The sequence below is a fragment of the Misgurnus anguillicaudatus genome, unplaced genomic scaffold, assembly GCF_027580225.2.
Source record: "Misgurnus anguillicaudatus unplaced genomic scaffold, ASM2758022v2 HiC_scaffold_34, whole genome shotgun sequence".
NCBI classification, from domain to species: domain Eukaryota; kingdom Metazoa; phylum Chordata; class Actinopteri; order Cypriniformes; family Cobitidae; genus Misgurnus; species Misgurnus anguillicaudatus.
The window spans coordinates 818,230-845,962 of NW_027395284.1; the positions used below are offsets into that span (position 1 = coordinate 818,230).

Here is a 27,733-nt window from a genome sequence, read left to right on the forward strand (position 1 = left end):
ATGCCAGGGGGGCCCCAGTTTAATGACATTTTATAAAATAAATTAATTTATCATGAATTCTGTGCAATTAAACCTAATAAAATAAGACTACTAACCAACAGCACTACTTTGTATCATTCAATATGTTTTGTTTAATTAAAATTTGAGTTTTAGAACAGTTTTTTGTCATAAATTTTCTTTGGGGGGCGCGAAGGAATGTGCCGTACACAAGGGGGGCCGCACGCTGAAAAAGTTTGAGAACCACTGCATTAGGTACCAATATGTACCAGAGGTACTAATATGAACTCTTTAAGGTGCAAATGCATAGTTTTTGATAGAGTACCTCCCCAGTGACAGCTAGGATCACTTTTAGTGACAGTGTACCATATGTACTTATACAAATTAATTTTTTTTTTTTTACTTTAGACCCCAAAATAAATCCAATGCTGCATCAATCCAGCTCTTAGACCACCACATGTATACTTTTCAAATCCTTTCAAACATGACAATACCAATGACAAAACTATATCTCATCTCCCAGGAGTACCATGAGAAACATAATGAGAGTGCAGGGCAGGATATTTGCCCAAAAGCCAATTTTCTTTTTAAAAGGGAAGACATTTAGGTGAATATTATCACATTAATTAAAATTTTACTATCACGGTGTGCAAAATATAGAAGCTTTAGATAAATTTAAGGCTAAGACTATGATATGCTTTTCAAGTCGATTTACAAGGACTTTTGGGGTAAAGCGATACATTAATCTTCAATTATCTGTGTGTGTGCTATGTGTACATATAAAATTCTCTTTATCAATCTGAGAGTCCTGTTAAAAAAAATGTGCTTACGTTCAACTTTAAACACAAACATCATACAACTCTTAACCTAACAACAGGTCAACATGTATGTAAAAAATGAACTGAAAAGATGATTGAAACTCAAATTATGGAGGACAGGCAGTCTTTATTGGAAATGGGGTGGGGAGAATACAAAAACCGAAATAATAATATAATAACAATAATTATAATAATAATAAAAACAGTACAAGACAAGATGGAGGGGAGGAATGACAGCGAGATGTGGGAGGGCGGGGCATTGCGGATGATGGGTGCGTGATTGGGTGGGGATGTGTTTGTACACGAGGCTGAAGTTAGGAATTTAAAGAGCTCTTACACTCCGCCTTTATGGCGCCACAGTTAATGGGCACAAATGGGCGGCGCGCGGCCCGGCGCAGCCTGATGAGGTCACGGCACATGTGACGCGCCAGTTTGGTGAGGCGCGTGGCCTGCAGCAGGAACGCCTGCTTGGTCTTCATGGAGGACTTGGGGCTACCGCTGTTCCTTATCGGAACCATGTGGGACGACTGCCGGGGACCGTGACCACGAGAGCGTGACTCCTGCGGAGAGAAAAATTTGAATATGAGGGAATGATTGTAAACAGAGACATTTAAAATGAGGAGGTCAAAGTTTAAACTCAGCCTTATGACAACAAACCACCCTTAACCCTCCAAAAATCATCAGTTTTGAATAGGGGTGCTCCGATAAATGCCGATATACACTAAGGGGTTGTGCACACCAAAACTTTTATACGCGGCTAAAAAAGCCTGGAGGACATCGATTTCCAGCTATTGGTCAGCTGAAAGCCAGCTTTCTTCAGCTGAGCGCTTTGGTAGCTGTGATACTTCAGCTGTGGTAATGTCCCGCCCCTCCTCCACTGTGATTGGACAGCCGTGGAAAAGCGGAGTTTTCACCCAAAGTTGAATATTTTTCAACTCTTGGCGCTCAGCTCTAGACCGCCGATCGCCAGTTTTAGTGCGGAAAAAAAAACGTTAGCTGCTGGCTTATTTGAAAAACGCAGAACTTCCATTGGAAACAATTGAAAACATGCACCGTAAAAGCTTTGGTGTGCACGCCCCCTTATAATACGTGGCCATTAACTATTCTAAATCGCACAGCCGATATAATTCACAGCTATTTTACGTACTACGGCTTTGGATCAGTAAGTCCTTATCGATGTGAAATAGTTTGAGTCGTTTAAAACATGCATTTGAAAAAGCAACACTCGTCAAACATAATCATTATACATATTCTTTATTATCATGAAAATACCTGAAAAGGTTTGAAAAAAGCGATAGAAAAATATCCTTAAGCCATTTCCTGGAGCTGCGTGTCATACATGCGTGTGTATGGTTCTTCGTCTACAGCGCATATTAAGTTTCTGCACGAGAGCGCCCTCTGGCTTTTGGATGTAGCGACATTTCACCGTAATTCATTGAGAAGCATAGCAAGCATTATCGGTCGATCGATCAGAGCATCCCTAGTTTGGAATCTACCAAGTAAATTTTATGTACACTGCCACTTTAAGTTAATAATACTGTATGCTTCGTTGTAAATTGACACTAAATATATTCATTACTTACGTTGGGTTCGGGGCTTGGAGGCGTCTTTTCTTCTGCTCCCTCGGCTCTGCTTGGCATCTTAAGGCCACCGTACTTTTTCCAGTACATCCAACAGGACACGCACAGGCGGCACTGCATGTTAGGAGGACCCCAGGAGTACCATTGGGGAGATTGTACAGCTGTGAACAAAAAACAGATTTATTATTACAGGGTTCGATTAACTACGATTTCTTATATATTTTTAATTCTCCCTATGCACCTTTATCTGAGAATGACAATTTCTTCTGTGATTTTAGAGGGGTTATTATTGTGACAAGTGTGATTCAAGTCTGTCACCTTAAATGGGACATTTCACAAGACTTTAAGATGTCAAATAAAGTACAAAACGTGAAAACTGAAGGTGTCGTGGCATTGGCTATTAGTAGTTCAAAAAACACGTGGACACCTGAGAGTATTCAGCTTTCACTGAAACTGAAGTGTAACTATAATGTCATGTACTAGAACACAATGAAGAAGGATTAGATCTGAAAGAAATCAAAATCGTTTCCAGCATGCATTCACTACTATAAAGCATTATTGATCCAAACTAATCATTGCTCATCACATAGATTGTGATGTGCCAGCTCTGATACATCTGATTTGAAGATAAAAGGGTGAAAAGGCAGCATCCAGCCCCACTGATCACAGAAGGCGTGACGCGTCCTCTGGGAAAAGGGAATTGATTGAATGTGTTGAGTGTAATTAGATGAAGAGGGTCCTTAACTCACCAAAACAGCTCTCGCATGCTCGCCCGCCTCCGGCTGTGTGGAAACTGCCTGTGCCCGCTGCGCCGTTAACGGTTGCCATCTTGCCGTTGCTTACAGAGATCTGGTTAGGGTTGGGTTTGTTGCTGTAGGGCAAAAACTAATTAGATTTCCCACTATAATCTATTACAGTAAAAGATTTTGACATCTAAATAGTGTGAATAATTTAAAGCCTTGAAAAGCTGCAGGTTTCGAAATGTTCGTACTTACTATGTGGGGATGTAGACTTGCTTCAGTTTGCTTTCTGCTTCAGCCGCTTTCAATCGTTTCTAGTGAAAAATCAAAATCGCAAGCGAGATTAAGGATGGCCACGGCACACAATTCAAATTTCTTCTGTGGTATAAACCTTTGTCCTGTCAAATAAGCTTGAAGAGGTAGTCACCTGCTGAACGTATCTGTCTGTGGTTTTCCACATGTAGTAATACTCGATGATGCTGGTCAGGGACTTCCACGGAAGCTGAAATAAAACATAAGTAACTTCAGAAGGACCATGAGGAGGTTGTACCGAAGATGCAGCTCAAGTTCTTGTCTATCAGTCCAAAGAGCTCTTCTTATTGCTTCTATTAGGTGCAAAGGTTCAAAAATTAAGCCCAGAGGAATGTGAACGTGCTACTATTTTGCGTTCTTCAATTTATCTTAATATGAGTCATATTTTAATTAACATTTTTAAAATGTGTAATTATTTGGTAAGTTTCCCTTATGGTATGGAGTCCACAAGTTGGTGACCAAAAAACTGCAGAATCTACTGAAAAGATTCATAATATGATTTTTTGCTTTAATTTATTTCCAGGTGTAAATCAAAAATGTCGATTAACAGAGATGTTAAATTAAGTCTTTAAATTTATGAAACATTTATTCTAAAGAGCGCACGGTTGAAATTGACATGCAGATGCACATGATTATTCATGAGCACCTGCTGAGCGCGATTAAGCTTGGATGAAACAGACGAAAAGAATTTAAGAAATTAGCAAATAAAGCTGGACGATCCTCCACTTTTGGCCCTCGTCTATGCAGAGCTGATCAGAGTATTAAAATGAAAACAGATGTGTTCTGTGCCAACAGCTGGTGTTATGAAAAATATTCAGATGAACATCCTGAGGCACCATTTTAGGTATTTGTTTTTTGTGGTTTCTATGACTTTCTATGTTTTTTGATCTCCAGATATAAAGATAACACTAGAAATTGTTAGAGATTTCAATTTTGGTTTAATATGAATGCATGTTTTTCTCAATCTTTGCAATATTATTATCAAAGTCATTTCATATGTTTAAAGCCAGTTGAGGCCTTCAACCTACATCTATCAAATGAAAAGTTGTATACTTTGTTATGAAGGCTATGTTATTAAAAAAAAATTGGAATACTACATAACATTTTCAGTTTTTTTTGTTGTGGCAACGTTCTTCATTTGAATCTTTATGTTTTTTATGCCTAATTTAATTTTTCAAAAAAAAAATTGAATTTAAACAATATTTGGAGGACCCCGAAGGATCCTAAGACCCCCTGTTGAAGACTCATTTTTAAGCAAACAGAACAAAATTGAGTACAATGAAGAAAAAAAATACAGACTAACATTTCTAAAGAGAAATAACTGAATTGACTACAAATTGATTTTTAGCCACTTTGTGACTTATTATGTTGAAGCCTTCAATAATTTTTCTCATTCCACCAGCGAGGTGACAGCACAAGTGGTTGTCATGGTGTTAAAATGTTAAATATTCATTTTTATAAAAAAAAGTTTGTTCTATATAAACAGAGAACCTCTATAAAACATTTCACTACACAGATCTGGGCTAAATACATCCCAGTATCACATTGCAAAAAATAAACAATGCTATCTGTAAAGCATTAAAAAACCCATTCACATCTATAACGGTAACAAATTAGCATCCACACCAACAGTCAATAACGTTACGTTTATCCTAAGTGCGTTTTTAAGTGCATAAGTGCTTTAAATTAAAAATGATTTCAATTGGCAGTCAAGGTTTTTATTGTTCATCAACTGAAATGGCTCTGAGATGCCAACTGAACTGATTGTTTCAGATGAAAGAGAAAATATGCTCTCAGATGCCTAAAGCTAACAACAAACAATACTAACACACTCACGGTGTGCTTGGTCATATGGGATTTCATTATGGAGAAAGTGATTTATCTTTTATAAATCGTTAAAATATAAGTGTCCTGGATCCGGCGAGCCTCGAGACTGTAGAGCAGGGGTAGGCAACGTCGGTCCCGGAGTGCCGATGTCCTGCAGATTTTAGCTCCAACCCTGATAAAACCTTGGCTAAATAGGTTTCAGGTGACTTTTTAGACCTTGATTAGCTTGTTCAGGTGTGCTTGATTAGAGCTGGAGCTAAACTCTGCAGGACATCGGCACTCCAGGACCGACGTTGCCTACCCCTGCTGTAGAGGCTAATACCTGGAAGCAGTATTCCATCACAACTTACAAAATTCTCTTAAATTTAGAAAGAATTTTTAAAACTCGTTTTATATTTTTCTCATACTTTGCGTGAGGTCTTAAAGTCAGTGTAAACTCATTTCAGAGAATTGTTTTTAAACACATTATAAATGTTAGACATGTATTGCTGAAACACGTTGCAAAAACTGTGAACTATGTAGTACGGAATTGTGGAGTTTTTCCACCTTTTTGTGTTTAGGATTACTTGAGCGGGGTTAAAATGGTGGCTCGATGATGCACTGGAGCCACCGAAAATGGTCCCGCCCCAACAGTGAGTGCGTTTATATGCACAGAATAAGCTGATAACTATCAAAAATCTGCTTATTTTAGAAAACTGTTTTCATGCGTTTACATGCAAATCAATATCCCGGTTATGCAGACAACTGCGTTTACATGGGACTTGGAGAATTGTCAGGTTTCTCGCAGGCAGTGACATCACCCCCTACAGTCGTTCAAAAAGCCAACGGCATATCTGTCTTAGGGGCTAATCACACCAACCGTGCTTTAAACGTTTGGAAACGCAAGGCGCGACGCACTGCTTTTTTTTTTTAAAAAAGAGCAGTGCGACGCAACTTTTTATATTGCTAACCAACCACAGAGTCAGCTGTCTTGTCAATCAAATATTGAAGCGTGAGCGCTCTTTTGTTGTTAACTGTCATATTAGCAGAAACTTAAAAAGCGGACCCTTGCTCTGACCTTGTTTGAGGATGAGAGGTGCACAAACACGCAGGAGAGAGTGAGCGAGTGGAGTCCGGTTCTTAAAAGCAACTGTAAACTTCCCTCACCACAACGTAAGGCCTGCCTCTCCCCTCATTCGACTGGACAATGAAAAGACGCGAATGACGTCGAGCGCTTCTCCGCTCTCAGCGCTCCTTCAAAAGCGCGTGCTGCGGCTGACGGCAAAAACCACAAGGCGTTCGGCGCACATAAACAGCGTGCAAACGCTCTCTGTCCATAGAATATCATTCAAAAAAGGCGCCTGCTTTTGGTGTGATCGCCCCCTTAAGCTGTACTTTTGTATCTCTTCTCGGGGCTGCAGAACCTGTTAATGTAACATGAGCTTTTATTTTCACAGTTTCTCTGCCAACTGCTTTAGTCGAGCAGAGACTTTTATGTGCTACTTTGCGCTTACTTCTGCCGGTTAAGGTGTTTACATGACACGCAAAATCGGGATAATGAGCAAAAAACTACCCGTGCCGATCGGTTTTTACTTACACCGTTTATGGGCGTTACGATACAAGAAAACTGATTTAGGCGTTTATATGACCCCACACATTATCAGTTTATTAAGCATAATCGGCATAAGACTGCATGTAAACGCACTCATTAAGTGCGTTTACATGCACAGAATAAGTGGATAACTAGCAAAAATCTGCTTATAAATTTTTTTTTCATGCGCTTACATATGCAAATCAATGAACCGGCTATGCAGAAAACTGCATTACATGGGACTTGGAGATTTCTCAGGTTTCTTGCAGGCAGTGACATCACCACCTATAGTACATAATATAGTCCAGGGGTCGGCAAGTAACTTTGGCCGCGGGCCAATATTTTTTTAACCAGTAGATGGCGGGCCAACTGTTGTTGGCACACTTACGTCTTATTTTGAATTAGCCTAGTATAGGCTATCTGATCTTTTGTCAAGAAACATTGTCTTTATTTTCTATTTAAAAGACGAAAGACGGCATTAAAAATTGCTAAAAACATGGTAATGGGTCTGTGTATCATTCGTTCAATCGTTTTTTTTTTTCAAATTAAAAACAAAAATGAAAAAATTAACCACCACGGGTTTTCTGATTGTGTGCTCAGATAAAAAAAATAATTACTGGATTAGACATTTTTTTTATTTAACTCCTTTATAGGCATAATATATCAATGAAATCATTTTAAACAGATCAAGTACTATAGTGGTAATATTACAGGCATTTATGCTCTCATGAAATACTCTTACAGTCCGACTTTTGAACTATTCCTTTTTTTATTAATATTTAACCGGGACACACACATACACACCTAAGGTTTAAGGAGGTCTCCGCTGGATTGTTTTTTGTCCAGCTCCGACAAGGTTCTATTCATAGATTCATTTGTGTTCACCCGCTTTATTTCCCGACCTGACGGGTCCGCAAAACTTAACGTCACGTTTCGTTTCCAGAATCTCACATTCAAATGTCTCTAACGAAAAGAGACAGATAATTTTAAATGTTATACAAAAATTGTGTTCGTGCCAATAAAAATATTATTTTAACATTGTATTCATTGTATTTATAATGAAATATAAATAATAAATTAAATAGGACAAAGCCTCTCACTCAAATTTCTCACCATCATAAACCGAGTTGGTTGCGGAGTTGCTGTTCAAATTGCTGAACATCCTCCTTTGCCAAATTTATAACGTTTTAAACGGAGGTAAAGATCAAAGAACTATGCGTTAGGAAAATTAATAATGGCTTTATTTTAATAGACATGTAAAACCATATTTTGGCGGATTACTTTCATTTTTTTAACAAATTTACCTGCCCATTTAGTCTTAATAATTAACGGTAAACGAACTTGACTTGCTGTTTTCGAAGGCAGGTCGAACCTTAGGTTGGGCTCGAGCCCCAAGTTCAAGTAGCAGAAAACAACAGTATTCCTTTCAAATCTACTTTAAAAGTGTATTAGTTAAAATATTATTGCAGTAAAAGAGTTTCTTTTTATCATATTTTGTAGTGGTTTCTAAAAGCCAGCAATTACTTTTCAGTAATTTGCAATGTCACGGAGTTTAACGTCTTCACGCGTGATGAATTGACATGATTTACGAGGTAAATTTGCAAATGATTCATGAAGTCATACCTCTGCAATTATTTGATCGATTGTGTTTTAGAAGTATGCTCAAACTCTAATGACAGTTATGATCGCGGATGCGCTGGTAGAGAAAGAGAACGAGAAAAAGCGGCCCGTTAAGATAGCTATATACGCATTTTTTTCAGGACATTCTTGCTATTTGTCAGTGTAGCAATAAATAATAATAATAATAATAATAATATACGCGAATAAATAATAATGAAAAAAGTTCAAAAGTCGGACTGTAAGCGAATGAGACTTACAGGAAAGCATGGTTGCTATTCAAACCCTTATTAAAACCCTTATTAAAATGTAATCTGTTAGTACCTGATCTGTTTAAATTTATTTCATTGGTATATATCTGCTAAGGTGTTCAATTAAAATTTGTCCGAACCCGTTTTCATTCATTTTTTTTATTTTTGATCTGAGCGCACAGAAAACGAGTCGTTTGATTTTAGTTCAGGTAATAAATAATAGAAAAACAAGTCGTTTTTCTTTATTTTCTTTTTGGTTTTGATTTGAAAAAACGAATGAAGGAATGATACACGGGGAAATTTTTGTAAACTGTTATTGTAAAATAAAAAAGTCTGATTAAAAAAAAATTAAAAAACGGACTTCAAATTAATCTGGCGGGCCAGAAAATATTGCTGGCGGGCCACTTTTGGCCCGCGGGCCGCCAGTTGCCGACCCCTGATATAGTCGTTCAAAAAACCGACAGCATATCTATCTTAAGCTATATTGTTGTATCTCTTTTCAGGTCTGCAGAACCTGTAAATATAACATCATCTTTACTTTCGCAGTTTCTCTGCCAACTGCTTTAGTCGAGCAGAGACTTTTATGCGTTACTTTGCACTTACTTCTGCGCATGACGTTTATCTTTCACACGCGGAGACATGCACACATGAACAAAACCGTGAGAAAGCCGGTTAAGGGGTTTACATTACACACAAAATTAGGATAATGAGCAAACAACTAACTGTGTCGATTGTTTTTTGCTTAAGCCGTTTATGGGCTTTCCGATACAAGAAAACCGTTTTACGCGTTTACATGACCCCACACATTATCAGTTTATTAAGCATAATCGGCGTAAGACTGTGCATGTAAATGCACTCATTATCGTGAGCATCCATTGAGGTTGTAGCAGTATTTGAAAGTGGAAAGAGACCGGCAGCTTTCCTGCGAGTGGCCGTGGTTTTAGCGCCAACAGCGGACACAGAGCGCAAAATCCTGCCTGTTTTTCCAAGATTTTGATCTTTCTTATTTTGATTAAACTTTTTTGTAATAATTTAAATTTGGTTTGGTGATTAACATCACATTTTTTGTTGTTTTACAAACTGAACACATTTGATATCAGACTTCACACGGACAGCTCATTCGCTTTATGAGAGATTGAACCCTTACTGAACGTTATCAAGTCTTCAGTGTTGGCTCCGCTCACTTCAACTAATTACAGAAATTGCGACACAGCTCTACAAAAGCAACAAAAGCTTTTGCTCTCAGATCAAGAGTTTTGACAGAATTATCCTTTGTGTTCATTCAGGTCCAACAATCTCTGGTTCTCTTTCATTGGCTACATCGCAGTGTTGACACAATAAGAGCAGATCACATATGATGCTGCCTTACATTTTGACACAGCTATTGTCGTACTGGTCTAGGTACACGTACACATTTTGAACTTGAAATGGTTAATGGTCAACTGTTTGAACAGCAGATCAATGCCAGTTTTAAACCACTAGAAAAAGCAGAAAAGCTTGATTCGACCATTGCAGGATGCCTTAAAGATCGTTTATCTTTACTTTTCATACCTTTATCTACAGCACAAAACAGCTGATGACTGCTAAAAGTGAAGCAGGACAAAAGAGACCCATAGGGTTTCAAAGTACATTATTATACATCATGCCGATCTCTATTGGACTATTCAGCGGCAGTAAAAAAGCAGTTCTTATTGTTAGTAGCAAAGTGTCTCAGTAAAAGTGCAGCTGTTTTTGTTTCGTTTTGAAAAGCAAACCACAAAGTAAAGAAACCCCATTTCTCAGAGCAATAAACATCTCTTCATCCTATTCAAACCCTCTCACTAAAGATAACACTCCAGACCCGACACAAATAAGTCTCACTCTTGTCTCACAAGATGAACAAATCGACTGTACTCAGTAAGGTAAAAACGAAAAATGCTCCACACTGAATCCCTCCAGCTTGTCCAACGTTTTCAATGCATCTTCATTTCATATCTGCCGTTTCTCATCCTATCATTAGTAGTGCTATTCTGTGCTTTGCTTCTGCAAACCATATAATCTCAATCTTTTCAGTGACAAAAGGACCACATGGACCAGCTCTATTAAAACAGTTCTCTTTTCCTACAGCTCCTCAGGAGAGACTTTTTTTGTTTTTGTTCTGTTAGGGATGATTTTGAAGCAATTCTGTGCAAAGGTTCTGCACCAAAACAGCCTGAGCCATTGATACAAACACCTTTTAAAAACTTGCGTAACTATGTTTATTCATTTTAACCCTCATAAGCCCCTATTTTCCTGTTTTGTGGAGGTAAAAATGACCCCAGAAATTAAAAGAGTGATTACAAAAAATATATACATTTCTAATTATATAAATAATATATTTTTTTGTTTACTTCATAACTCCCAAAACACAGTATTACTTTTGCACCGATTTACCACTAAATTCCTCAACTACACCATTACAGGGTTCCCACACCTTAGTTAACTTCAAGGACCTTTCAAGGACTTTCCAGGTCCAATACCCCCAAATTCAAGAACTAAATGTGGGGACACATTTCAAGTGAGAGCAAGGTTACATTGTGTTACCTTTTAAGATACATTGTTACAGTTTCCTTTCCAGGGAACTCGCGCTGCGTCACTGCGGTGAAACTTTGGGGACACCTCCAAGGGTAAGTGCGTCTGAATGTGTATATCAAATTCAACCAATGGTGAGGCTTAACGACAAAGACAGGGTGACGCGGGAGACAGGAATTATATCACTATTTAAAATATATTGCCAAAGATGGCGTTACAGGAACGCAGGAAATGTGGCAAGGGAGACGCAGCGCCTCGTTCCCTTCTCAGGGATCAACAGTTACACACGTAACCAGAGACGTTTTCATGTGTCAAACACAACTATGCAAAAAAGCATTTTGGTATGAATCAACATTCACATACAGAAGATATAAGCATTTAAAGCAATTTTTTCCACAAAAAATTCTTGCATAAAATAGATTCAAGCACTTTCAATGATTTTCAAAAACTTCCCAGGGCCTTGAATTTTTCCCCCCAGATTCACAAACTTTCAAGGATTTCAAGGACCCGTGGGAACCCTGCCATTAGCTTGCCAGTAAAATATCAAATTTTTGTGAGAAATTCACATCAATTATGATCTTAATTTGATTTAAATTGTTTATAGATATTGATCTAGATGTTGTGTGTTGAATTCGGCCATCAGATGTTTAGAAAAAAACATAAAAGGATTACAGTTTAGGAAATAAATCATTTCGACCAGCAGAGGCCCATAGAGACCCATTGATTTCACTGGATGTGGCCAACTGCTCAAATCACTACTTTAGTGATACATTTTGTGACTTTATGTATATATAAACATTAGAAAGGACATTAAAAATAAATATTAATTTAAATAGTAGAATTTTTTAGTTTTTGATGCATTTTTAAATGTCTGTTTTAACAAAATTCCACAGAAATGTGACTGAATGTAAGTGTGTGTGCGCGTGCATGTGTACGCACCTGTGTGAGCATTAGAGCCCACCAATTTACATCAGTTTTGCATCTCTGTGGCAGTCATACCCGTGTGTGTGTGTGTGTGTGTGTGTGTGTGTGTGTGTGTGTGTGTGTGTGTGTGTGTGTGTGTGTGTGTGTGTGTGTGTGTGTGTGTGTGTGTGTGTGTGTGTGTAATTGAGCATGTCTTTTCTATATTGCTATATTTGTGCTCTAGTACCAGGCCTACTTTTCTGTGTTGAGAGTTTCAGATTTATTCTAGATGCATTGATTTTATTTTGATAAATAAAAAAAAGATTTTTTTGCATTTCCCATTTTCAGTTGGGGTCATGTTTTCCCCCAAAAAGCCTATTTTGGTAATTTTTACACATCTTTAGAACGACTGAATCAAACCTAGTTTTTTATTTAAAAAATATTGACAGACAGTCTAGAAAAGTCACTAAATCTTGAATGGAAACATATTTTTTAACTAAAGAAAAGTGGCTTGGGGTAAGATTGAGGACTTATAAGGGTTAAAAACATGGTGATTTTGTTAATCCTGATTAGATATAATAAAGATTAAGAAATTTTGTCACGGTCTGATGAACCTGAAAGCTGAAAAGCTCCTGTGTATTGTTTTTAATGTCCACACCTTTTCTCGATACAAATGCCACAGCAGACACAGCTTTCTGCCATTTTTCTTTCACTGCAGGCTTCCTTAACATTATGTGTTACTTTAACATTTCTATTAGTGGAATGATAAATAACCATTTCAGAAAAATTTGCCGCGCATTGGCCAACTGACTTCTCCCACCCCTACTTTCTATACGTACTTCAATACAACAAAGGGTCTGCTAGCCACTCACAAAGTCTTGCCGGATATCGTTGAAGTCCTTGCCGTATTTCTCCAGCGCCTCCTCGAACAGGTTAGCCTCTGATGAGCTCCACTCCTCCATCTCGTCCCGGCACAGCACTGGTCCTCCTTGAGGAACCAGCACACTCAGGGCACTGGACAGGTCGTAGCCATGCCGGTGCAGGGTGTCCATGGCGTGAAACTTGAGAATGTAAAATGGACAGAAACCATAAGAATCAATCTATTTTATCACCTATCCTGCGACTATATTGAGTGAGAAAAAAGGTGTGGGTGGGATTGATACCAGCGTGATGTCTCGTGAGGCTGCAGCTGCGCTCATGTGTAAGCTGGGCTGTCTGACGGAGCTGCTACAGTCCAACGCTCGGGCAAAGGTACCGACCGCCCTGAATAGACATAATCAGATTGCACACGCATCTTTTATTACATCATCAAAACTAAAAGCAGCAGCACCCAGTTCTCAAACAATGTATTTAAAGACGTTTTACTATATACAGGGCTCCAGACTAACTTTTTTCACTAGGAGCACAGTGGCCCCCAACTGAAAATTTTAGGGGCGCAACCAGAAAATTTAGGGGCACATACCCTAAATCAAAATGCTTACCAAATATTCACATTTCTACTAAGTAATACACTGTATTACTAATAAATACTTTGATGATAGATGCAGAAAGTACAATGTGCTGTTTAAAATTTAGTGTCACATCACAAAAAAAGGTCAAATTTACTGGTCGCACATGTGCGACTGGATGTAAAATTGTGGCACACTCTCAAATTTTGGTGGAAAAATGCCACCATTTGGTGGCAGTCTGGAGCCCTGATATAAAACTTGACAAACATTTTATTTAGGGCTTAAAATATTAAAAAGTAAGATTATATTAGTAAAACTCAATGTGTGTCTTTGCATTTTTTAAACTACACTTCTACACATGAATAATCTAATTTAGGGATTTATTTAGAAATAATAAATAAAAATCTTGCCAAAAAAAAAATGCAAAGACATACCGTGCCACCACAAGAAACTGGTCGATTTGCTTGTTGGTCAATGGACACTCTGGGTCCCACATCTTGACTTCCAGTTTAGATTGGTCTCTGTCATCAGTTTCTCCTATAGAGAGATATTCTTACATCAGAACTGCTGTGTTTAACCCTTAGATAAATATGCCATCAACAATCCTGTCAAGTAAATGCAAAGCAACTTGTTATCATGGCGCCTATGTGAAAAACACATAAATCAAACATGGCATTAAGTCGTGATAGTAGCTTGGAAAGTTCACAAAGTACAACTATGATAATGACTTAATCTTGCGCTATAATAATACTGAACTGTAAATAGTTTTGAAAGAAAAACGTATGCAAAACAAAAGGTCAGAAGAATTAATGAGCTATGCAAGCTGGATCAAGTCCAATCCTTGTTGTTGTTTGGCTATCATTTAACAAGTATCCATCTTGTCAACGCAGACAGAAAATGTTTTCAATCAAATCTCCTCTACACATCTTGCTACGAGATATAAGCTTCCTTCACACTTTTACTAGCCTCTTATTACAGAAGATTAGAGCTGTTGACTGGGCATTTTTGTGAATTTGAGAGAGCAGTTATTTTGGGGTTACCGACTGACAGAACAGCAATTTCACACTTGACTGATAGTAGACGCTGATACTGTAAATGTTCAGTCTGATGCGTCAGTGCTCACAAATCAAACTCGCCGGGAAAGTTTAAAACTACAAACAAGCAACACAACTCCTTTGCTCGATTACTTTCAGAGGCAATGATCTTCAACACAAAACAAATCACCTCTCAGACAACATGCATTACAAATGGGGAGTACTGAGACTCAATAAAACCCTGGACACAATTCCACCGCAGGTCCTTTCTTGCATTGTGCTTTTTGGTTCAAAATCGAGGTAGTTTGCATCTTTAAAGTTGCCATGAAATTAAAATGTAAAACTTTTAAAATAAAATATCGTTGTGTTTTTCACTCATTTTTGCACTTTTTTATTAACTCTTTCCCCACCATTGACAAGTTATCTTGTCTAAAACATTTGCATAAAAAACGTATTCCTGATATTTTTATGTTAATCTGCAAAATCTTCAAAAAACTGAAGCCAAACGTTATTTACTCATTTTAAACTCTGTGTATGTTTTGATAATCATTCTGAATCATAATTCCATCACAAAAATGCAATTATTGCAGCTTTTTGCATAATTTTTTTTTTAAAGAAAAATACCCATATTTAAGAGTTTATAAGCAGAGAAAAATATATAGATAGGATGAAACTTTTTTTTTCCTATTTTGTTTGTTTGAAAGCAGAGGGTCTGTTCTTCATTTGATATATTTGTATGTTTATTTTTAGAATAAAGTTTTCCTGGGAGGCGTTTTGTGAAACTTTTGTGAAAATCACAAAAAATGCTGGCGGGCAACTTTTCAAAAATGGCTGGCCCAAAAACTGCCCCTACATTTTTTTTCCATTTCAGAAGTCGATATACGTCACAATACAGAACCGAAGCGCAACTGCAACTAAGACAAACTCATCAATAAACAGATCTGGGGTTGTGAAAACTGAAAAACCCCTAAATTTTGCCACTATTGGAAATAATCAACAGTAATTCATAATCCATGGCAAGTGTTTAAACAATAACACAACTGACCTTCCTGTAACATTTCAGGGACGTCAGCCTGAAAGCGTGGACCAACACGAATCTCCCCTTTGTCAGCCAATAATGTCTTCTGTGTAGGATCATACACCAGTGAATAAAAAAATGTGTCCTGTGAAAAAAAAAGAACGCAGAATCCCAAAAATTAAACACACAATCAACTTAAGACACAAAGGGGCTTTAAAACAAAAAACGGCTCTTATGTACCTCTTTATCCAAATAGGAGAGAACAACTTCAGTCTCGTTCAAAAGCGCCACACTGCACTTCCCCCTGTTTCAAGAAATCCAGAAAAGAATTGTAATAAATGATTAGAAAACAACACCCAGTGCTCCGTGCCATATGTTATGTTTTACATACAGCTATCTCCACCCGGCCTCTAATCCACTGCACAGTACGGAGGTGGAAGAAAGGGGAACAAACTAGGTGCAAGATTACAAAAGACCACGTGATTGTGTGATGGTGATTTAGGCACAGATGAAAAGGTGAGAAAAGAGCAGATGGGTGCGAGAACAATCGTGAAGGAAATTAAAGGGTTCGAGATGGCAGAAAGAGGAAATGGGTAACAGATAAGAGGCAGGCACAGTTAATCAGAAAACACAGAAAAAAATACTGTGGTATTGTAGAGTGAATAAAAAGATGCTAATAAATCTGTGCTTCTTTTATAACTGATCGAGTGCTTTACCAAAAAAAGCCAATACGGTACAACAACACCCTACATGCCTGCATCTATAGTTTTCTAAGCTATATGCTCACAAAGCAAACCCTTTTAATAACAATTACACTTTTAAAATTGTGAAACAATCAAATGCATTTTCATAACCAATGAAAAACTTGATTAGAGTGACAGCATTAAACTGCATTTGAACAAGTAAGGAATATTTGACAATGGATCATTGAATTATTTGAAAATAATGCACACCCAAGGTGTTAATGCGGCAAGACATAAAGGTTTGGTTTCCTGGACCGGGATTAGTTTAAGCCAGAACAACGCCTTAGTTTAATTAGCAAATATAACTAGTTTTAACAAACATGCCTTACTGGCGTGCATTTTGAGGCAAAACAAAGGACACTGATATATTTTAAGATATGTCCTTGCAAGTTGTTTTCAGTTTGGACTGCTCTTACATTTATTTTAGTCTAAGACTAGTCTAATCCCTGTCCGTGAAACCGCCCCATAGCGTTTAAATAATTCAAAGGACTTGAGGCAATTATTTAACTTATACCATAGTTACCGCAGACATTGCTCGGGTGGTTATTACGGTGGTCCTTATTTTTCAACTTTTAAAAGTTCATGCTCTCAGTCTCACCCCACCAATATGTTTGAATAAATAAAGAAATAAATTGAGCACATTTGCGTATTATGTGATATTTTTGCTTGCATGTATTATTGTTAAATAATATATACTTATGGCAGCAATGGACTTATTTGACCATGCTCCATGCAATTAAAACTCCTGTTTTAGTTGTGATATGTCTTTCAAAGCAAGAAAGCTTCAATCTGAATGAAGCACAATATACACTGAGACAATGGCTAAAGCAACATGAAGCAAGTCTGCAATATGGTTACTCGGATCAGAAGAGACTGAAATAACTGGAACAAAGTTACCCTCCAAGAAGCAAGTATTATGTGTGTTGTGTGTTTTGAAATGGTACAGTTTTTGCAAAAATATGTGATTTCGGAAATAAAGGTCAAAGGCATTGAGCAACATCTAGATATTGAAATTTGCACAGTGTGTTTTTAATGATATTCTAACAAATGGAGGGGGTGAGAGTTGAACATTAAAAAAAATTGACCCATTATAAGGACCACCGTGGTGATTATTTTAAGACATTTGACAAGTCAGGTGTACGTTTATCGAAAAATAATGCATACCCATTGAACATTTCTCAACCAATCAGAATAAAGCATTTAACAGCCTTGTGGTATAAATAAATATAAATGACACAATATCAACAAACAGCAGTATATAGTACACCAGCTATTGTGTCACAAAAAAGACATAAAGTGTCACACAAACTTTATATTAATTGTTAATTGTTCTGTTTTGTTTAAACTCACTTAAATGAATCTGACAAGAATGAGATACGTTTTTATAAGTTATTCAGATTTACTTAAATAAATAAATCATAATTCAGATGATGATATGATTTTATGCAGGTTGAAAGTTGATACCTGGATTTACTTAATAAAACAATACATCTCTATCTTGACATGCATCCACTTCCATCCAAAATACATTATTCCCTGTAAATACCAGCAAGCCTTCCAGCATGACTGCTCCAATATTTATGGATCATAGAAGCCAAAAAGACGGTAAAACAAAAGAAAGAAGAAAGGGAGTGACATTTCCTTTATTTGAAGGGTGATATCAATCTCGGTCGAGCACAGCGGGCATCCTCAAACCTCAAGACCACCAATAATGTTCGTTGTAGGATGCTTTTCTTTGATTAGAACCACAGTCCCCCAGTTCCCAGCTGCTTATTCATTTATCACCTGAACAACAGCGAGTGCTACAAAAGCCCTGGGGTGTTATCAGGCAACTAAAGAATGGATGTGGAACTGTGACTCACTGCCAAAAGACTTAAAAGTTGTTGGATTGGGGTTTGCTGTTATATGACCCTTAAAATGCCCTGCAAAATAGCACAATGACCCTGTTTACACCTGGTATTTGGGTCCATTTTGGGTGATACAATGACAACTGGTCAGACAAGGCTACGGATGTTGATTTTCTGATGCGTGGTAATGCATTCCTATTGATGATATCACTGGTTCTTGTGTTACGATAACCAAACATTTAGGCAAATTTTAGTCACTGAATGTTCAGATGTACTCTCTGTTTGTAATCAGATCGAGCTTTAGCTATTTAGGGAACACGCATACTTATAAAATGTATACCTTGAATGCACAGCGAGTTGATTTACATAAAGAGTGTGCCAAATGCATAAACTTAAATACACAAACATTTTAGACCCTGTATACACCCGTATTTACTGCTGACCACTTATGAACAGATCACCGAAAATATATCCCCAACACCAAATATACACGACGCCTTAATATTGTTTGTTGGAAGGGTATTGATTGCATTAGTACGTGCATCTGTTTACCTAATGTGTGTGGCAGGGAGGGACTCGTACTGGCGAGAAAGGAAAAGCTCTCTGTGCCGGAGCTGATGCTTCTGTTTCTCCGAAAGATCGGGCTCGGAAGGAATTTCCTTCTCTTCTTCCAGGTCCTCTGTAGACACAGGGAATTAGAAATTGCTCAAAACATGGGCACAAACATGAGACAGACGTACACATATCATACATGAATTAAAACAGTTAATTTACACGCTGCATGACTTCACCTAAGAAGTTACTTTGATATAAAATGAGAACTAATCGGTCAAATCAAACTGTTTTTAAATGGTAAATGAACTGCATTTATTAAATAAGTCTAATTATCATCTGGCTATTATTTTGTAAATCACTATAATCTTGCAGAGTCTCCCTTGTGCTGTGTACACACCAAAAGATAATCGGGCTAATTTTGGGGCGATTTGATGGTTCTACAGGTTATCTTATCAGATTTCCATATAGTGTGAGGTGTGTTAAAGGGACAGTAAGTAGGGTAAGTGTTTAATTAATCAAAATCAATGTCTTTATTCATAAATATGTCCTCGTTGGTGTCAAATGACCTCTGCCAGTGATCCGACTTTTCTTTGTAAGCTTAAAATTTTTTCTCTTTAATTACATTGAACGGGTAAGTCCAAGGAGGCTGCCATGTCGTTCCGCCATACTGATAAACTATAATAGCAGAGAGGGACAAAAAGCACTAGCCTACCAACACGTTTCCACAGCGCGTTTTTATGTGCACTAGCTGAAAACGGACAAGGAAATCAGTGATTACATAACGGCTACCGTAGTTGCAACACGCATTTGAAAAAGCGAGGCGCTAGAGAGCACTATTCATTTCCAGCAAAATACAATTTCACCACTAGATGGGGGTAAATCCTACTTATTGTCCCTTCAAGAGTGTCCGAACCTGATCGGAAGAACGTCAGAGCCGCCTCGATCGCGAATTGTAAATATCAAACATGGATGGAACCCCGAGGACAAACCCGTGCACGCTCGAGATTTTCATGTGAAATGAAACAATATCCAATCAGAAAGCAAGATGGAAACTCAAAGCGGTCATGGCGCAGCACAAAGTGAAGTTGATGTGGACAGCAGAGATGGACCATGTTCCCGCTGTCTCCACGACTTCACCCAAATTCCCTGAATTTTCTGGCAAAATCATTCCAAACACTATCATTGACATTTCTTCCTGCACACCGTCCGCCATGCTTATTCTGAAGTCTCGCAAGATTTTGTGAGATTTCCTGTGTTCACAGTCGAGACACAGTCGAGAATAGTAGCAAAACGTTTTTTTTCCTTATGTTTGTGGTCTATCACATTTAGAAAACCTTATAAGATGTAAAAAAATATTTTGGTGTGTACCCAGAATTATGTTGAGAGCAAAGCATTATAATACTGTGAAGGTTCAACATGAAGCAAACTAATATAAAATAAGTAATGGGTCTACTATAGATCTCTGACATCTATAGATAATTTCATTTATTTTGTCAAGTAAGTGAACTTGTAAGCTGCTTACCGCCCACGTGATCAAATTGCCTGCGCACGCATTTTGGCAACAGAAGTGGTGTTAGTCCCCATTGGTTCTAATGTGTTAGCAACTCAGAAAGTTAATTAAAACGGTTTCCAAGCATCAAAATGTCTGGTTGTTGCGTTTGGTTGCACTAATATAATATACCAATATGTATATATGTATCTGGACACTTTATATTTGGCCATCTGCAGTGCTGCTTTAAACAAAATCAAAACAGTCTTATGAGAGTACTGCATTTATTCACTCCACTATAGTACACAGATCTGGTAGCTGTGTTGAAAAAGTTGAGTGTCAACTTTTTAAAATAACTTTCTTTGTGTTGCTTCACTGCTGATTCACTGCAATACTTAATTGTGTACAAAAAGGGTCTATAAAAACAGTGCGAATGGAGAAGAGGAGGCAAGCGATGTATGCCTTTGTATTCAAACTAACCATCCTCAAATGAAACTATAGCAAAAAATATTATTTATAGCAAAAAAAAATCAGGATTTCTTTGTTTTACGGAATGTCTGTATTGGAAAATAATATGCAATGAAAACGGTTATAACTACATTCATGAGCATTCTTCATGAAGCCTAATAGTTAAAGGCAGTTGTTTCCCACTTAACATGCTTATAATCTTTAATTTAGTAAAAATTGGCCAGATTAAACAAAACATGTGAACTATAAACGTGTACCCAAAAATCAAGGTAAATTTGTTTAAAGGCCCTGGTCCCCAAACCATTAGAAAATTAGGATGTTGGCCATTTACAAGCACCTGGTACTGCCAAGTCTCCAGACAATACTGATCCCCGCTTCCTAATATCTAAGGCAGATGCATGCATATACGTGGCCAATTTCAGCTGACTTATCATTTTCATGCAAATGACCACTTATGAATGGCACGTCACAGACCGTCCTTGGTTTCCTTAACAATACAATCACATTAGAAAACACATCAGGTGCATTCACTTACTTGCATGTTTATCAGCCAGCTGAATAAGGCTCTGTGAGATGTCTCTTCTCCTGTAGAAACAGACCACCTTTGCCTCCACATTGCCGCTTGCCGTCTGAATAAAACAACAACACAAGGCAAGCTTTAGAAAACTTAACACGCAAACGCACTCCCCCCTTGAACACTGGGGACGCTGAACATAACACCTTCTTTAATCAATACTAAAAACACCTGAAGCTGATGTTGCAGCCAGGAGTGCAGTGCTGCTAAATATCAAAACCTGCTGTGTCTGCACTCCTCAGAGTAATCGAAAAACCAAAGCCAACCAGTGTACAAGAGGCATGCTGCGCATGTTAAATACAAAATTAAGATTAAATCTCAAGTACTTTATCAAGAAAGACAAACAGTGATGGGGATAATAACACAAAAAAATGAATAAAATTTAACATTCAAATAAAATAATGCAGTATAACTTTAATTTTAATTCGACTTTGTTGGACGTTAATCTCAGGAGAGCCAACACAGGTAATTTAAAAGGCGCTCTAAGCGAATCTGTGTAACGTCGCTTTTTGTTGATCTTTGAACTGTTTTCAAACAAACGTAGCTAACTCCTCCCCCTCCCTTACGTGCTTTCATGAACGCGCCCAACCCCCACCCCCAAATCCTTTTTGACGTTTATTGGCTGGAACACTTTGTATGTTTCGTGATGGTAGGTTTGACCACTTTGTTTTTGATGCAGTTTGTGGAGCCTGGGCTGTCTACAGAGATCGCTTTTTTACAGTTTGATCAGTGATCAGGCAGAAAGCAGATAGTGAGGAGATGTTTGCTGTATGTAACAAAAAATGTTTTATGGTCTAAAACACGTGAATTCGCTTAGAGCACCTTTAAACAAGACTATGTGATGATCTCATCTCCACCTTCCCCCAAAACTGCCTAAAGCTACCATTTCCTCTGACAATGATTGAGATTGTGAAAGATAAATCATATAGATTAAGCACATCTTGTTGGCCACTGGGTGATTTTTTTTAGTATAGATGCCTAACCAACCTTGTGGAACAGGTATAGCAATTGAATTTGTCAGACAAGTAAATCCTGTACTTTGGCAAATATGTCAAAAGACATCTTATATGCATCACCTAATGTGAAAATGAGAAGATTCTGCAGTTTAGCATTTGCTTTAACATGCACTTTAGTTGATAGAAAGGCAGAAAAAATGAAATTATTTTTTAAACAGTGCTGCTGTCTTATAAAAGTATTGCATTTATATGTACAGGCAGTTAAGTATGTGGGATGGGCATAGAGCTTATAAACTCATAAGATATTTCTCATGACTAAATCATTTTTAATCATACTATTTTCATTTTCAAGTCAACTTTACATCACAGACCACTTTTCTAAAGCACCCTACATGTGGTCTTGTTTCTGGCTTTCTGTGAAGCATGTTTCACGCACAAATAGCTGTTGGGACAGTGGCAGTACACTAGCGTGAATGGAGAAGTGCATAGAGATGCAAGTAATATTTTGCTTCTGTCGAGCTGGCTGAGCTCCTTGTGTCGATGTCACGACAATGTTGTATCCACACCCTACCAGTACACTCAGTGACCAACAACCCACACATCTCCCTCCCAGGCCTGAGGGCACTGTACCTTATTTAGTTCCTCTATTCTCCTGATCAGATACGGGTTGCTTGAAGAATTCTCAAAGAAGACATAATCTGCAGCAAAAGACAACAGAATCAACATGTGTATTCAAATTAGGCTTGCCGCGATAGTCGGTGAAACGGTGATAACCGGTGCTTCAGCCTCTCACCGGTTAGATCCCTTGCCCACCGCGACACCGTCTTTCACCGTCGTTTTGATATTTTCGTGTAATTTAATCATTTAGTTTCGTTAGAGAGAGCAAACTGAATGTGTCTGGTGCCTGAATTAAGCGGAGCTGAACGCGCTTCACGTCACAAAGCAGCAGGTGTCAGATTTCATTTATTCCTGTCAGAGTTTGCGAGGCAAGCTGACTGACCAGACGAAGGCAGAAGCCGCGTGCTTACTCGTTTTTTTATAATATACATATATGATGTTTAATATAAGCGAGATCGTTTTGTTGTTGTGTTTATCATCAAGAAAAATAATAAACCCATCATTCAAGCAGCGCTTTATGGAGAAGTAGCCGGTTGCTCTGCTTGGGACTGGCTGGTTCTTTGAGAATTACCTGCGCACATTGACTCAAGCACTAAATTAAATCAGCTGTTGGACTCGCATTGCACGCAAATTCATATGCAATTTAACATAGCGTACGCAAGCACTGCATTTAAACAGTTGCGTAATTCAAAAGTGAAAGTAGAATGTGCACGTCTGCATGCGCATTTATAAGCCCCTCCCACACGGTGACACCGGTATCACCGTGTTTGTGACGCGCTGATTAACCGGTGGGAAAATTACGTCACCGCGGCAACCCTAATTCAAATATAAAAAACACAAACACCAAGGCTTGGAGTGGTGATGTGAAGAAAGAGCCAAAAACAAAGTCAATGTGAAATGATTTAGCAACTTGTTTTAAAACTTTGTAAACCATGTTACTAAGCAACTCGCGACTACCATATGATGAAGGTGTTTTCACAAAGTAGGACATGTACCTGGGGCCCTGTTTACACATACATGGTTATTTTGAAAAACAGAGACATTTCCCTTCATTTGCGCACTCGCATCTGAATCAGATTCTTTTTTTAAAAACTCCGGCCAGAGTGGAGATTTGGAAAATCTTTGGTTACATGGTTGCATGTAAACTAAGACAAATGTATGTTTAGGCAGCCAACGTCACAGTATGCGCCAGAGCTCGTACCTACGCCAACAATGCAACCTTGTTCAAAAGAGGAACAGGAAGTGATTGTTGCTGTTTTCGGGATTCTGATTGGCTAACGTGGGCTTGAGCTTCTCGTTACACCATATATACACGGGTACGTGTCAATGAACACTTTTCTGAAAACTGACATGTGTGCACAAAGTTATTTTTGAAACCGGAGAGTTTGAAATGTCCGCTTATGAAAACAGCCTCCCACGTGTAAACGTAGTCTTGATCAACACTGTTTGTCCAGGAACAACTTTTACGGTGCATTCACACGGGACGTAAGCGTTAACGCTTCTCATTCACTTTTGATGGGTGACATCATGCGTTGCCGAACTAAATTGTGGATCCGTCGGCGCCGCGTCAGTGCCGTTGCTTTCAAGCGGCAATGCTTGCGTCAGCCAATCAAATCGCCTTATGCAAATAACCTAGGCAGAGCCAGCCAATTACATTTATGGAAGACCGGAGCAAGTGTAGCGGCCAGTGTGATTGGCTGTTGGCCACGCTTCAGACAAGCCTGCCGTTAAGCGTTAACGCTTACGCCCCATGTGAATGTACCGTTATATCAACCTATCAGGTTGTAGGATTGGAGTTCACGTTAATTTTAGAGTCAGGACTATGTTATGGGTACGTTATGGTTGTGGTTGGTCAGAATATTTTATGATCAACAAAAGATGTTAAGCCAGGAACACATCTTGACAAAATCAGTCACCCATACACCATGCAAAGATTACAGGCAGGGTATAAGTGCATTATGACCTGTATTATTTTACTAGGTTAAGATTTGGCATCTCATTTAAAATGTCAGACTATAATTCCAAATACATCACTGAACTTAAATTTAAGATGTCCAAAAAGTGACATTTTTAGTGACATTTCAGTTGAGAATAAGGCAAAACAGGCTTTCAAACAAACGTTTCATTCCCGAAAATTACAGTATTTTGATCATTGCCATATTGGCCACATTCCGTTACATTGTATCTCATTAAAGAGCACAAAGGGACAGGTAGCATTGTAAGTGTGTAATTAAGCATTTTATCAAACTTAAAATCAGATCCTATTTAAACGTTAAAGACGCACATTTCACTGAATTCACTTGCACAATCCTTTATACCGCCGCGAAATGAACGACGCCATGAATCAATGACTATTATGTAGCAAGCTAATTGCACAAACAAACAATGCGGTGGATATATTGATAATTACACGCATGACAGTAATATAACCATAAAATAGTGCAAGTTATCAATGGTTTGGTGAATTAGGGGCAAGAAAGTGAATATGGTTGCTCTGCAACGCACAAAGTCACTGTGCTGGCTGTAAATGCTAACTCGCGTTGCTACCTTGCATGCCGATTGAGGACCCGTAACTAATGGATACGTGCCAAAAGGGAGACAAATGATTACAAAGAAAACATCGGCGTCAAAAATAGGCATGGCTAAATCGCGAGCATAACCCACATTTCATCTTTATATATCACAATAAGAGACACGTTTTGTATATACGTGCCCCAAAGGAATTTTGCATATGGTGATGATAATGTGTTTATGATGTGGCTAGCTAGCAACATAGCTCGCTTGCTAAAATGCTAGTGCGGCTATGATAGTTTAAGAGGCCTGACCCACATCACAACCCAAAATATTCTCCATCCACGTTTACTGATGTCTTTCACAAACACATTGCACGTGTTAAGAGTTTTAAGTGAGACGGTTGTAAACGGGAATTCGGCTGAAACGAACCGCTGCTTTCCAGACAGGTGTTGACCATGATTTGACTCGCGTTAATTCAAAGATATAGACGGACATACCTCCGACCCGGTACATGTTGGCCGCCATTTCTGCCCTCCCGGAGTGTTAAAAACCAAACCATAAACTAAAAGAAAAACAAAATAAATACGTGAATCAAAAATGCATCTGCGTCCTGTGACCGGGTAAAGAGCAGTCGGAAGTAAGATGTTTTAGGTATGGGGGATGAAGCTCAGAAAGAATAGATTTTAACAGCCCCCCTCCCGAGATTCACAGTACAATACAGTAACTCACTCACGCGCTGGAAAGGGCTCGAGCGCAGCTTCCTGATGAGAGGAGGAGGAGGAGGAGGAGGAAAGCGTGAATGAAATCCACAACATGAAACCATGCCTTTTTATGAATATTCCGCATATATTTTCATATTTTATCGTTACATAATTAATCAATTTTAAATAAAAACAAATTACATTTTTAATTATAGATTTGATTGAACTTCATGGTCATTGTGCAAGTACAATAAAGATGCAGTATATACGTGTATGTAGGTAGGTTCAGGGGGGTGGGGGGAGGATACCCCTAGTAAATAAAAGAGCAATTACTCCCCCACCCCCAATATTTATACGTTGATTTATGAAAACACTTCAGTCCCCACAATGTTTAAACAAAACCTGTGCCGAAATCAAGTCAAAAGATTTTAATGCAGTGCAAACTTGATATAAGGTAATAGACAGTGGTGTAGTGCAGGGTATACACAGGTATACGGAGTATACCCACCTCTTTATTTGATGGCAGGGGGTATACCCACTTCTACTGGGGACATACATTAAGAGTATACCCACTTCTACTGGGGGCATCAATTAAGAGTATACCCACTTCTCCAGACACCACTACACCACTGGTAATAGAGAAGCAGAATTCAACTCAATAAATAGTCTTTAGTATTAATTCAGAAGGTGCTTAATACAGAAATGAGATACAATGGGACGAAATAATGTAAACAACTTGAAAAAAACTTATCATTCCCATATGATAAAGTGTTGGACCACGGTTGGAATTTAATACAGCTGCAAACCTTCTCACAATAGATTCACACAACATTTAAATAGTGTCCAGTGTTTTACCATTCATCTATCAGATCATCTTCCAGTTAGAAAGGTTAGAGTAAGGACCCTTCTTCTCACACTTCTCATATTTGTATGGACAGGTGCTCTTGAAACATCAAAAAGTTGGTCTGTTTAAGGTTACAGATACTCCTGCTAAAGGAACCTCAATTTGTTCCCTTTGGAAATCTGACAATTTACACATTTCATAAGTTTTGTACTAACCACTTCTTCAGGCATAACATGATCAAAACTTTGTTTTAGGCATACAAGATAATATAAAGTAACAAAAGACAACCACAATGTTTGTTTTTCACCAAAGGCTATACAAATATAATTATTTTGTTCACTATTTTTGTTGTAGAAATGAGGATTATTTTAATGTAATGCAATACCTTTTATTATGACACAGTATAAAGTTTTTTAGATTGTTGGCAGGATACTTTGTAAAAAATGTATGCAGCTGGTTGCCAGTAACTTACTGTAGAAGATAAAGACTGAAAATGTTTCATGTTCATTTAACTTTAAGCAAGCTGTTGCCAGTAAATAACATAAATGTAAAATCTACAGTAAATTACTGGCAGCTAGTTGCCAGTAATACCCAGTAATACTATAATTTCTACAGATTTTTTTTACAGTGATATGTCCAGAAACACACTTTGTCACATGTGGTGAATTGTTTTAACATGTGATCCCATATGTTTTTTAAATGGGAATTTACATTACACAAAATGTTCCAAAATCATATTTTACATGTGAACCTACGTGT

General features: G+C 38.0%; 1 protein-coding gene across 5 annotated transcripts; it reads right to left on the reverse strand.

Annotated features, from left to right (window-relative positions):
• Positions 1–922: 922 nt before the first annotated feature.
• On the reverse strand, positions 923–26,267 carry LOC141363390 (metastasis-associated protein MTA3-like). 5 transcript variants are annotated; one of them, XM_073866062.1, is made up of 15 exons: positions 26,163–26,232; positions 25,927–25,991; positions 22,928–22,995; positions 21,303–21,396; positions 18,808–18,934; positions 15,906–15,969; positions 15,693–15,810; positions 14,048–14,150; positions 13,329–13,428; positions 13,038–13,226; positions 3,563–3,637; positions 3,391–3,449; positions 3,145–3,266; positions 2,399–2,556; positions 923–1,375 (listed from the first exon to the last, which is right to left on the reverse strand). In XM_073866062.1, exons 2-15 carry the CDS (start codon positions 25,952–25,954, stop codon positions 1,130–1,132), a joined length of 1,551 nt encoding a protein of 516 aa, XP_073722163.1. In that variant the 5' UTR covers positions 25,955–25,991; positions 26,163–26,232; the 3' UTR covers positions 923–1,129. The 5 variants fall into 5 exon arrangements, with proteins under 5 accessions (XP_073722163.1, XP_073722164.1, XP_073722160.1 ...); XM_073866063.1 differs by having other exon boundaries at positions 26,159–26,177; XM_073866059.1 differs by lacking the exon at positions 25,927–25,991 and having other exon boundaries at positions 26,159–26,267.
• Between the last annotated feature and the right edge of the window lie 1,466 nt (positions 26,268–27,733).

Coding starts and splice junctions, on each gene's coding strand:
- LOC141363390 (XM_073866059.1), bottom strand. CDS start 26,252: ATGGTTTCATGTTGTGGATTTCATTCACGCTTTCCTCCTCCTCCTCCT. Junction 18,935..21,302: donor GCTGGCTGATAAACATGCAA/GTAAGTGAATGC, acceptor CTGTGTCTACAG/AGGACCTGGAAGAAGAGAAG. Junction 3,267..3,390: donor CAAGTCTACATCCCCACATA/GTAAGTACGAAC, acceptor TTTGCCCTACAG/CAACAAACCCAACCCTAACC.